This window comes from Notothenia rossii (genome assembly GCF_949606895.1).
Source record: "Notothenia rossii genome assembly, chromosome: 5".
Classification (NCBI taxonomy): Eukaryota; Metazoa; Chordata; class Actinopteri; order Perciformes; family Nototheniidae; genus Notothenia; species Notothenia rossii.
Genome location: NC_136903.1, coordinates 22,875,466 through 22,889,190, shown reverse-complemented (window position 1 = coordinate 22,889,190; position 13,725 = coordinate 22,875,466). Strand labels below are relative to the sequence as shown.

General features: G+C 40.8%; 1 protein-coding gene across 8 annotated transcripts in view; it reads right to left on the bottom strand.

The window, feature by feature from the left end:
- The window catches only part of brsk2a (BR serine/threonine kinase 2a), a 173,628-nt gene that overhangs the window by 16,759 nt on the left and 143,144 nt on the right, over positions 1–13,725 (bottom strand). For 3 of the 8 annotated variants that reach the window (XM_079682822.1, XM_079682824.1, XM_079682829.1), the window contains exons 8-13: positions 12,844–12,990; positions 6,965–6,996; positions 4,766–4,930; positions 3,466–3,563; positions 2,227–2,389; positions 1,806–1,871 (exon numbers count right to left, since the gene is read on the bottom strand). In XM_079682822.1, coding sequence (XP_079538948.1) covers positions 1,806–1,871; positions 2,227–2,389; positions 3,466–3,563; positions 4,766–4,930; positions 6,965–6,996; positions 12,844–12,990 — 671 coding nt within the window. The remainder of the gene's footprint in view (positions 1–1,805; positions 1,872–2,226; positions 2,390–3,465; positions 3,564–4,765; positions 4,931–6,964; positions 6,997–12,843; positions 12,991–13,725) is intronic. The other 5 variants (XM_079682823.1, XM_079682825.1, XM_079682827.1 and 2 more) reach the window with 3 other exon arrangements.

Genomic DNA, 13,725 nt, shown 5'->3' with positions numbered 1-13,725 from the left:
CGACAAAAGTTTGCTGTCGGGGAAAGATAAGGTTAGGTTCAGAGAAAGTCAGTCAAATCTTTGGACGTTATTCTGTGTATCCACAACGCCACCGCATATAAACACAAACACACCAGCATGATCAAAAAAATAAAGTGAACACAAGGACACGATAAAAGGCAGAAAAGTTACACGGAGAATTTGTTACCAACATTCCTCCCCCCACTGATCAGCTGGAGAGCCATGAATTGCAGATGTACAGCGAGTAAGATTTGATTTGGAGGCGGATGGGCTGTGATATAGGACACCCCCCCCCCTCCTCCAACCTACCACAGGTGATAGGAAGCCAGGCATAGAAGAACTTTCTGCATTAGCATAGCAATTCCATACAAACAGAGGGGGGGTTTGGGTATAAAAGGTCTGCAGCACACGAGAAACCACAGCAAAGAAAGAAAAGAGATATGAGCGAGTAGGGAGGGGACCTGAGAGAGATTTGGGTGGGGGGATACGAGTGATTTAAAGTAGCAATGAGGAAAGATGCAGTGGAGCTTCTGTAATGACTGCAGCTGATGATATATGTACGATCCAGACACTAAACTATTTCATATGCCGCCTTCTGTAGATGCAACCTTTTATTGAGATTTATACGAGTAAACTTAGAGGTCCATCTCAGTGTGCTTTATGACGTTCGGCGTTCAGTTGTGTATGATCTATGAACGTGTGTTGTTGCTGTTTTGGAAAGCATTTATAACGCTTGATGAAGTCAAAGCAAAGTTATTTTGAGACTCTAGGCCTGACTAAAACAGATGAGTCAGAGCGAAGGGCGGAAGAAAGTAACTTTTAAACTAATGCAACCTTTATATAAAAGGAGATATAAGACTTGGATGGCCTGAAGGGATGCGGGAGCGGAGTGGAGGCGATGAAACACGAGAAGATGAATGTTAAAGTGAAATTCAGAGGCACCAGAGGACAGACAGAATTAAAGAGAAGTGTTTGGAGGTGGGAGCTCTTGAAGTAGATTTAAAACTTCTGAAGTGGCTTCCCCAGCGAAGTGAGGCAAGGAAATGTTGTCATTGGCAAAGCACTATGGAGAGGAATAATTAATAGATATGACATTTGGTTGAACATTCCATTTAATAATTATATATTTTTTAATCTATACAATTTATGCAGTTGCTGCCTCTGCATTTATGTCCCATACCTCTGGAATCTTTCCCAGCGCTCTGCCAATCTGCGTATCATTAGGCAGATCAGGTTATCACCCCCTCAGATTCAATCTTCCCCGCTGTCACAAATGTCACTGCCTCTGAGCAGAAATGTGTCGTGTGATGATATATTGCTTGTTGAAATAAGATGGGGAGATAGATTTTGAATCAGTACGCTGTGCCTTGTGGGGGTGTGGCTGGATGTGAAGATTTCTAAAATAGAGACATGGAAAAACGTTCTGCATCTGGAGAAAGTGGGACACAGTTTGAGAGAACTGATTATCAATGCATTCAGATTATAAGAAGAAGAGAGAACTGAGATCACATCGTAGAACGGGGGATGTATATTTTAAGGATCTGAATTGCACATTTGCAAATTAAGTTATGAAAAGAGTTTAGGAACTGCCATGCCCAAACAGTTAGCCCCAGCTTCTACCTTTTTTCAGAAGAATGATAGCTTTTAATAAACATAAGCAGCCACAAATATCATCACCATTAAAAACAAAGCATCCTTTCAACAGAGAACACCACTGCATCTTTCTTCAGCTATGGACCTGTTCTTTGAATAATGGGTCTAAACACAGAGCAAGAGGAGGTAATGTGTGAGGAGCAAGTGAATACCTTTCTTCATTGCTGCATTTTGTACCGCCATCACGAATTTCCAAGCTTTTACTGTACACTGATTTACTACAGTGGGACAGGAGAAAAAGCGAGCAGAGTGTCAGTCTCTGTTTATCCACAAAGATATAACCCACCAGAGACAGACCCTCTGTCAGACCTGCTAAAACACCACTAGGCTGCACGATCACACACACACACACACACACACACACACACACACACACACACACACACACACACACACACACACACACACACACACACACACACACACACACACACACACACACACACACACACACACACACACACACACACACACACACACACACACACACACACACACACACACACACCAGCTATGTCTATTTCCATTAGTCCATTTTCAAATTGTATAGATTTTTCTGGTTTTTCACTTCACCTCCAGGCGTACCTCTGTCCGTGCTGTGTCATGTCGATGGCCCTCCTTGCCGGTACAGGCGAGCCCCCGTCGGTGACACTGAGGACCTCCATGGACTTCCTCTCTGGTCTCCGCTTGCCATGACGGTTCAACATGGGAGAGTCCACCCGCTTCTTTGGGGGATCTGTGGAAAACAGATCGATTCGGAATCAACACAATGCACCTCTGCGCATTGACGCGCGTATTTCCACAGCTGCTTTGTGAATTTGTGTGCAAGTATTTGAGCGATGTAAAGCGCTGATCACGTTGACATTTTAACTAACAGTGAATAAGTATTGGTTTCCTCACAGACCTTGAAGTAATGCCGGGTGTATTGACTATCACATTCACTGAAGAGGGAGTCTATTAATCAAAATGTCGCTATCTCACAGCAAATATACGTTTGCTCATACCACTCGTGTGCAGAGCTCTTGTCGTCAGAAAAGATCCACGGCAGAAGTCTAAGTAGAGCATCTCTATTTCTGCTCAGATTTTCTGTGGGTGGAAATCTGTGCTGCGTTCGGATGGAAGAATACCTTTTTTTGATGAGTTAATATTTCAACCAAAGCAGTCGCAGCTGACAGCTTTTCAAACTTGGCTCCTTGACACATTCTATTTCTGCTACTATATTTCATTGAGAAGAGTGTCTATATTCAACAAACAGAGAGCTTTTTTTCTACCGGAGAGCCAATCCAACACAGCTGATCCAATTCAGTGAGGAAATCACTGCAGAGTGGTTCAGGCACTAACAGCATTCATGAGTTACCTTCATAAAGGACTTTGTATTGTCTAAATAAGTTTGTTTAGTGTGTGCAAAATGCTGTATATAAGATTAAAAGCCATTCACATAGAGGTAATGTTCAGACACACGGTGTGCCATACTGTGTTTACAGATTGAATTCAATTATCCCCTCCTGTGCTTGTTTTTATAACAATCTATTATGTAGCATATTGTAGGAGCCACATATGAAGTATTTTTCTGTGTTTGTTACGGTGCTGGAGAAGGACAATCTTTGTTGATCGCACGCATAAAATAATATACGCATATGGATATGGACTATTGAATGTTTGCCTTGGAAATAATAGGTCAAACGCATACTGTTGGAAAGACAGTTTTTGCATAATTTGCCACAATGTTTTTCCTCTTGTTTATTCCCTCGGGGCACTTTGTTTGGAATATTACTGCCGCAATACATATATTTATCTTTGTCTGAGCCTCACCTATCTCGTTGCGAGGTGGAAGGTTCTGGTCCTCCTGACTGGGGTACCTTTCCTTGCGATCCAGTAACAGGAAGTAGATCATCTTTTCTTGGTTGTCTCTGCAAAGTGGAGACAACACAATGTGTACTGAAACATATGGAAGATAAATGAAATGTTTTAAACAAACCTAGATCATTTTAAACTGAAATATGGGTATATTTTGCTGAGGGATCCATAGACACGTACACCAACATGTGTCTGCATGAGCTCAAAGCCAAGGCGTTAAACTACAAAACCCTTCACTATGATTAATGTGCTTTAATCTTTTTGGGTTCCTTGTGAAAGAGCTATTAAACAGCTTCCTGTGAAAAGAAAAGTTTGGTTTTACAGCTCATTAAGCCATCATAAAATATTCTGCATAGATTTGAAAGATGTATCTCCATTCCCAGGGTCTACTGGTAATTCTATTAAAGTATCAAAACATTATGAGTCCGTCCTTTTCTTTCTCTGTAAATCAGGAAGCCTAATATCTCTAGGCCAATAATCTGTATGCAGAAGGCCCAGGGACTGGCCCTCCGTAATAAAGACAGATTGGAAAGCAGTAGGAGGTAAAGAGACAAGGACCTGCAACTTCAGCTAAAATGAACCAGGGGAAGGGAGATAGAGGCAGCCCATTCTCCTCCAGTCCAGCACTATTATGGGATGCTCCCAGGAGAAAGGAAGTAAAAAGATGTAAGAGGGAGAAGTGATAGAGTAATGCTTATTTAGTATTAAATTAAGGAGTCCAGGGAAATGTATAGAATAGAGTAAATAAAAAAGCAGGAGAAATGAAACGGCAACATCTGTATGCTTGTAGTTATGTAAAAAGCACTGCAAGGAAAGTTTTCTCAGCATAAATGCATATTAACAAGAGCAGAAACACAAGTCTAACTGAGACAAAAACATTAGCAGCAGAACATAAACAATGTGACCCAGGGGCTTGTTCCTGGATCAGTTTTGGGGAATGTATCCAGTGGCAAGCGGTGTTAGCACTGTGTGATAACAGTTAAGTGGTCTATAGCCTCTGACATCTAAACAGACCGCCTCACAGGATTTCATAAGAGATGGGAAAAACCAAGGCTCTCTGTCCACACATACCCCCTACATCCATCCTTTTATTGCAGTGCCGTCCTCTCATTGCCTCACATTTCCCTCCCTCACATCTTCTGGTTTTTCTCTCCTTACTCAAGCCTTTTTATTTACTAAACCACACCTCGATTCCACTGTCGTCCTTTATCCCAGCTTTTTCCCACCCCTCCCTGTTGCCCCTCCATTCACTCACTCGTCTGACAGCAGGTCTTTCAGCAGCTTGTTTTTGTCTCTGAAGCAGCCCAGGGAGTGCATGCTGTCCAGGACGTCTGGGTCGATGTCGTCTGCAGAGGGCAGGCTGCGGATGGTCACCTTCCTCGGCACAGGCTGCTCCGGCTCCGGTTCGTTCTTCCCCGCACTGCGAATGCAAACAATAACATCACAAATATGGACACTTTGAGCCATTACTTTGAAACTTCCACAGCATTTTCATCATGTTGAGCCATTCTCCACATGAGCTTTAGCGGTTGAACCGGGGTCATCATGTTCCCCGAGACACAGACAAAAGGCTGAGTCATCGCAAGTTTTTTTATCTCTCCCTCTTCTTTTAGTTTGCTTTCCAAGTTTAGAGTATCCCCTCCTTCTTTCCAGACACTCTCGTTATGTCACTTCTCTATGTCTCTCTGTATAAAGGGAGTGTACAGAGAGGACTGTACTCTTTGGGAGTAAAGATGTAAAGCTAATCCACACTGACATCAATTTTTTGGGAGATTCCTAGAACATTACAGATGTCTGTTTAAAAAAAAAGGATATATACAAAGTTGCTAACACACAAACTAGACTACATAGCATACATATACACCCCCTACTTTACTTTCCAATGCCAATTTATAATTTCCTTCCTATGGTGAGACCAGTGAAGCTTAAACCTCATTCACAGCACCTCCACTTTTCTATAAGCTGGGAACTGGATCTGCGGTCCCACACAACCCTGTTTCACTTTGTTGTAATTGTGTGGAGGTGAAGAATAAATACGGTCACATCTTGGATGAACCAAACATGTCTCCCACTTAAAACTACATATAGTTGCCCATGTATTAGGTCCACCAAAGGCATTGTACTAGAAGAGCCCTGCAATAAACTAGCTAATTAGTAAGAGTTATAGATAGGGAGGCTGAGGCTCAGTGGAATAGCGCGCTGAACTTAGTGCGCTGAACTTTGAATCAGGAGGTCACAGGTTCAAACCCCAGTGCAGTCAGCATGACATTGTGTCCCTGGGCAAGACACTTCACCCCAAATTGCTCCTGTGGGGATTGCCCACAGTACTGAATGTTTGGAAGTCGCTCAGGATAAAAGTGTCTAACAAGTGACATGTAATAATAATAATAATAATAATAGGTTGAACTTTTGTTAAAACTCTTTTAGAAAAGTACAGAGCACTACATAGGAGTAATTCAAATTTACAACACCACGAACAAAACGCTCCAAAATGACTATAAAGTTAAATCGATACCTCTCTGAACACAAATAACTAAAACTCTTCTGAAAGATTCCCTGGGTTGCACACATTATTAACACAGAAATACAAACAGAAGGCTTGGATGGCCTTATTATGTTGTTTCTTTTGAAAAAGAAAATAGTTTGGGTAATTTGGAAAGATATGCTGCATCCCACACAGCCACATTTGAAAGAGAACATATTATCCATTCATTTGTTCATTCATTCAGCCAGGTAACTTCCTCACTGACAAACCTCACATTAGATTAGTCTTCTCTCCAAGCTCTTCTTCTCTCCTTTTGTTTTTTCAAAACACCACCGCTGTCTGTTCACATGACCTTTCAGTACAGGACAGAAACCATAACTCATCCCCTTCCAGTACTCACAACCTCCTGCCATGATTCATTGTTGCTATTGTTGTGTAAGAATCTTAAATATCTTTATTTGTCTTTAAAATGTAAGCTGCAACTTCTGATTATGATAATCTGCTAATGCTTGTCAGCCTACAAGACATCAATAGTGTGTCAAGTGTACCATTTATTATCCTTAAACCCTTTATTAATGATTTTGATTCCCCATTAAGAAAACGCTGTGAATGAACATAATTTACGATGATGTGAACCATTAATGTTCTCAGAAGATTTATGGTCAAAAAGGTACACACTAAATTAAATGAAGGGTACATTGAGGTTACGTGGGTTCATTTTCCAACACCAACACCCCTGCTGCCTGTACAGTTGACCATATGCTGCATGTCCTCTTTCATGCACTACCAATTTACCCCCACATCCCTGAGAGTGGAGCCATGACCTGCTCAAATGTACTCCCGTGTACAGGGCTGAAAATCAAAGCCATTTATCATGTGGCGGCTCCCCTCAGGTCTACAACCCCGGCAGGATATGCTAAAAGATGAAAAGAGAAGAGTGGAGGGTGTGTAAAGAGAAAGAGTACTTACATGTACCATGTGTGCTTCTGGATCTGTTCTAACTGTAAAAGACAATCAAAAGAAACAGCAGATTAGTACACATTCATTTGATCATCCTTCATCCTAAAAACAATTATTAAAAAGGCAACATAAACATTCAATAGTTTCCCAGTGCATAGAAACCCTTGATGTCAGTTAGAGAAATACCTTTAATTTCAAAAATAAAACTATCAGATGCAAACAAATCATTTGTGTAATCATGTAAACTATAAGTATTTTTTCTTTGTTTTAACATATATTTTTGTTTGCAGTTCTCTTTGCTTCTTTATCAATGATCAGACTTTTGCTCTCGCTGTGCCCCACCTGCCCCTAATGACCAGTCGCCACTGGTCTTATCCCGTTTTTCCACTTTCTCTGAGGGGAGAGCATCAGATCCACGGAGGGGGGGCATGAAGAAATAACTGCACCATCTTCATCCACGCTGGGCGTAGCTGTTATCACTTTCATTTGACCAAATGTCTTTACATATACATTTAATAGATTTTATTAATATCCATTATTATTTTATGTCCTTTTATTTAAAACATTCTTTGAGACTTCATCTTCTGGTTCAAATTTCAATCAATGTAATTTGTATAATGACTATTTAGTCTTTATTCTACATGAACATGCTAGAAATTCCATTAAAATCTGTTGATTATTCATATCTTCCTCAGGCTAGGAATAGTATGTTGAGTTTTTAATGCTAAATGTATATCATTTTCTCACATGATATAAAATGAGACAACACAGTTTGTATCCATTGTGTATGAATGCTTCAGCTCTTCAGACCAACATAGTAAGATGTGAGCATGTTCCTAATTGTGTTGGTATGCAGCCTAGGTCTGGTCTGTTTAATAAAGCAAATCTGCCACTTTTATATTGTAGAATTTGTTCAATTAAAGCAGTCTTTAATTGTTTGTCCTAAACATTGCAATATAAGCTTTTGAAATGTAACATTTCTTTGAAAAAATAACAGTATCCAGTTTATATTGTGTATCAGCTTTAGCTTGAAAATACATAGATGTGTTTTTTTTATCAATAAAATAAATAGATAGACAGACAGACACTTTATCAATCCCAAGTTGGGAAATAATTTTTTGTTACAGCAGCAGTGTGTTCAGGTGTTCAAGTATTAAAAATATTTAAAGTTGGAATATAGTATAAACTACACAACACAAGTATAATGCAAAGCAACCCATAAGATTCTTCTCACTTTTTTAAAACAATTTTTCTTTTTTGTATTACTTTTAATATAATATAATTTAATATTGTTTTAATATTGTCTGCTTATCTGTATTATTGTGTTGCATTGTTGGAGAAGCCTGTGACCTAAGATTTTCAACGACATAAGTACTCTGTAGCTATGTTAGTTTGACAATAAAGAACCTTGAACCTTGATGAGTCCGATATTTTCATGAAAACTCCCCAGGAGGCACCGACACGAGTGGACTCTGGAGTTTGCTGCATGAGTTGCACTGTATGATCTGTGGTGTAGTGGGCTGTCACTCAAAAACTGAGTATCCAATGAGGACGCACCCCTGAAAGTCCCGCCCACCTGGGACGTTTGTGTCAGAATCATAAGGGTCAGAATCGAACACAAAAAATGAGGGAGCGCAAACGAGAGAGCAAAAGTCTGATCATTGAGAAAGAAGCAAAGAGAACTGAAAACAAAAAGTGGTGTTAAAACAAAGACAAATACTTATAGTTTACATGATTACACAAATGATTTGTTTGCAACTTATAGTTTTATTTTTGAAATTAAATAAATTTTTCTTGACTCAGTTTTTTTGTTTTGTTTTGTTTTATTCTGAGAAAGTGTTGCTTTATCTTTATGAAACAAAACTAATCCCATAAATAGGACAATACCGCCAGATGGAAGTAAATAATGAAGCCTTCAAATTTATTGCCAATGGGAAAAACGTATTGAGAAAAGAGCGAGGCACAGAGAGGTGCAGCAGGAGCATGAGAGAGAGGTGATACCACTGAGCCATAAACAGAGAATATTATCTTCCTCACACACACTTCTGACCCTACCAAGCCCTCTGGTCTTAAGGGAATATCCCTTTCTCTTAATCAAACAAACACTCGCTCTCTCAATACTCTTGTCATCACACTTTTAATGCGACCACTCTGTCACCAGCACTGTCAACGCTGTGTTTGCCAACAAAGAAAAAGCAGAAAGAGACAGAAACACTGAGCAAAAGGGCAACAAAGGGAGATGTCTGTTCGAATGACTCCGAAGTGTTTCAACTGCCCACAGAGGAAAACAGGATCAATGTCACTGTTGGGACTTTTTAATTTGCCCATGCTGTTGTTGAGGAACCACAGGAGATACACATAGCAGCTCTAATTACCGTCACTTATTCAGTGGCATAGTTCTTGGGTATGTGTATCCATTAATGTCTCAGTGTTTCCAGCACCTCAGAGGATTTACCCCTGTGTTTCAGCACTGATGAGTGCCTTCATGTGATATTAGTGGAGACACAGAGCAGGTCAGGCTGCGGTTTCTGACTCTAGGAGCATCTCGTCTGCTCCCACAGAGGTCATGGTATTGACAGAGACACCTTGCCAGTCAGATACAGGCCAGTGGGAGACCTACTCTTACTCACACCTTTATTGAGGGCCTGGAGGCAAGAGACTGATATCACACGCAGGGTTGAAAGTGATGGGGTTTGAAATGTGGTATCACATCAATCAGTCTTTAAATGTGACAGTACCAATTCCAGCTGCTTTCACTCAGGCAGAGTCGGATGCTGCTGCAATACTGCTTTTAGCTAGGTGTGAGGTTGTGCTTTCAGGTATGTTTTTAACTAGGAACTGCAATAATCATTTGTACTAAAACTTGTATGCATGTCTGCATCATATTGCCGGTTAATAGGTCAGGAAGGGACACGAGGAAGGTCATTGGGAGCACTTGCAACTGCAGCTAACTAAAATGTCTGTTTTGGGAATGAGATGGAAAACAGCTGAAGAGGTGGTTAATTCATGTATAATTTGTGTTTGTATCTTTGTGTCTTATAAACAGTAAATTCATCAAATTCAGTGCCCCATAATGCCATTTAGTCAGTGAGCTTACATTTCATTTTTGTCTTGCAAAGTAAATAATTGTACACCTCCTTGGGCTCCAGACTTTTAGAAACCTGTTGATTGATATATACACTTTATTGTGCCATAGACATTTGTAATTTTGGGAAAACACAGCATTTACAAAACACAAAAAACAGGTAAAATACAACCATACTGTAGCTAAGCTAAAGCTGGCGTATAAGATACTTTTGTTGATTATAATTGACCCATTTCTTTCTTTTTCTGTTATTTCAAAATGTGTTTTGATGCTCCAATGTGTTAAAAAAAGAGTTTGTTACATCACATAAATGAGGATAAACTAACCCTGCTATATGGTACATGCAGAGTAGCAGCCTCAGACTGTGGTGGAATTCACTTATATCAATACAGTGTCCTTTTGAAACATAAAATCGCAAAATCTTCCTTTATTTTCATAGCAGCCACTCCATCCCTATGAACGTATTAGCCTATATGACTGTGATGAACTGCTCTTTAATATAATAAGATGGCCAATCCTCTTCATTAGCCCGGGATCGAGAGAACGCAGATCTTCCCAGGGTGTCTGCCATCATTTTAATATTGAAGATGAGATGACTGTGCTGAGGTGGCTGGCCCCATTTGCCTCCGGGGCCCTGACTACACAGACAGGAAATGAAGAGAAAGGATTTTATTGGGTTAAGCCCCTTAAGCCCGGCGACGTGCCCTCCCTCTCAAGACTCCGAGGGGCCTTAGCTTTGTGTGCACTTGTGTGCATCTACTGGCAAAATGTAATTAACAGAGGTGACAATAGACATACTGAAACACAGCCAGTAGTTGTGGTCTGATTATCGTCTTCATTTAACAAACTATTGTCAACACCATTATGAAATATAATCCCTCGGAAAAGACTGACTTTATGATGTCATTCCCAGCCTTATCTCAAGACTCCAAGAATGCTCACACTAACGGTGCTATTTGACATTCTGCGAGGTTACAACACATCCCCAAAGCTCAGTTTGTAGCCCTTGTGAACGGAAGGGGGGGCGGGCAGAGAGGTAGCATATTCACTCCCGCAGCTTGGCCTGTGTGTGTGTGTAACCCTTTGTCGAGAACAGCGCTGGAGGCTGCTGGACATATCTGTGGGATCTCAGGGTGACCCGTCGTCGTCAGGCAGAGAGAACAGAAAATTAAAGCATACAGCGAACATACAGCATACCAAAGAGGTGGGGTCTTTAAAGTTCATATTTCCACAGCGCTGCTTATCTGAAGGGCTGAGCCTTAGATATGTCAACTCTCATGCAAATAAGCATCTCTTTCTTTGTGGCTGTCTTAAAAGCTTCTTTTTTTTCTGTTTTCTTTTTCATTTCTGTTATGTTAAGTATATTAGACACTGGGAGAGATAGCTGAGGTTTGGGGACATGGAGCATCAGCATCCACTTAAGGGTTGTGTCACTACATTTGCTAACAGGCAATTGCATGAAAACTGTTATGTTTGCTGCATTGATTCTCAGAGACACCTGGAGAGCCTGGTGTCACATTATACGTGTGAAAATGTGAGCTTCTATTATGTGTTTGTGAGCAGAAACAGAGTAACGTGTGAGCGTGTCTAAGTCTCTGCATGTCGTCTGAATGTGAAATGCTGGACGAGAACAAAGGGCAGCACCAACTTTGCGTGATGTGTGTACTTTTTGAGATCTCTGGCCACTTTCATTATTCACGTTTCCCTTTGTCCACCTCTCTCCCCCCCCCCCTCAACCTGACTCTCTGCCCTTCACATCCCTGTGTTCTCGCCCAATCCTCCAGCCACCTTTTCAAGGTGATCAGGTGCTGTGTGGAAAGGGAGTGGTATTGTGTAGAGTACATAAAACAGTGCAGAGGGAGCGCACAACAGAAGTCCTCTCCTGAATTCACATCCTGCACTTGAAGAGGAACTCTAACAGAATCGGGGATGAGGAGAGGCAAAAACTTTTAGAACACAGAGGAGCAAGAAAACAAAACAAAGAAAAAGACAACAGTCTTGGCAGTGAGTTGATATTAGCCACTTTAGTTTGGATGCATATCCCTGCCATCTTGCTTTCTCCTTAGAGCCTTACAGGTTTTCCCAGTTTGCTCAGAATCTGCAAAATAATGATCTTCCTCTCTAAACGCAGACTGGATATGTCTGGGTTTCTTTTTTTCATCTAAATGTATTTTTCTGTTTCTAAACATCATAAGTATATAGAAGCCGGGGACAATAACAATGAAATATAATGGAGATATAATTCAGGTGCGGGACTATATGAATTTTGCATAAGGAGGTGCAATGAGTACCATGTACCATAGCACATACTGCTTAAGATTTTAGACGCTCATGATTCAGAAATATGTGCAGGCTATCATGGCTGTAAGGGTACCCTGAGCGATATATGTAATAATTACACCCACAGCTACATGGTTGTCAATCAAAATGACTGTAGTGTTCCTTCTTAAACCTTTTATATACAGTTAGGGTAACTGTATATAAAAGGTTTAAGAAGGAACATTGCTGCATTTAAAAGCCTTCACATTTCCAGAAGACATTATTCTAGTCTTTAGGCTGCACATTTTGATCCCATTTAGCCAGTTCAAGTACTTTTACAACAGATGTGCTACATAGTTGAACGCTCTTATTTAAAATATCATTGCAATTTGTAGCATTACAATATGTAGAAGGAAAATCTCCATGAGTTGGACTAGGAGTCAAGTTCAAGGCATGAAAAACAACCAAAAAGCCAAAAGCATGCTGAAATATCCAAATCAAATCATGAAGGCATGTTATCATCCAGTCTCTCTATTGAACTGACCGTTAGTCTTTTGGTGGCATCCACTTCAATCATGCCACGGAGGAGGTTCTGACAGTCTGGAGGGATGAAGTGTGGCATGTGAAACACTCCCAGCTTCACCTTCTCTAGCAGATTCCTCAGGTTGTCATCATCAAACGGCAGGGCACCCTGGAGAGACGGAGGAAAGGAGCAGCAGAGTGTGATAACAGGGAAAAGAAGTCAAGATGTACAAATGAAAGCAGGGTGGAAAAAGTGTGCGCTAGTTCTAATGGCAGGATAAGACCAAACAATAAGCCTTCACCCGATTGAGGGCAGAAAAAAAGAGAATATAATGTAAAAGACTAACAAGGCTTGCCAGAAGAAACAAATTCACATTTTGAGTCGGAAATCCAGCAAGACTTAAAGAACAGGCTGACTCTCTGAACTCCTTCAGCTCTCCAATTAGAGCATTCTGCCCTCAGACATGAAGCTCAGATAAATAATAAACAGCAGCGAGCTGAAAACGGGGCTTTTCTAATAATTACCCAGCTTTCTCATTTACCTCGTTCATTTAGCATTGTATCATCAGAGACATTTATCAGAGCGAGCTGACACCTCACAGGTGTGGCTGTTTGATGAATGACAACCTCAAAAACACTAGACAAGATGGAGGGGGAGAGAAAGAGGAAAAGGGGGAGAAAGACAGAAAGAAAGGCTGAGAAATGAAGAGTGGTCGAGGGGGAAAAGGCAGGCTTGTGTAACAGATGATCTTGGCGCATCCTAACTACTGGGGAGTATGCACGTCTCCCACAATCAGACAAATGGTTATCTCGCTGCCAGACGACAGGACCAAACAGGAAGAAGACAATATTCATCTGCAATCAAACAGTGTTGGGAGAAACTTTTGTTTTGTGCGAGAAAAGT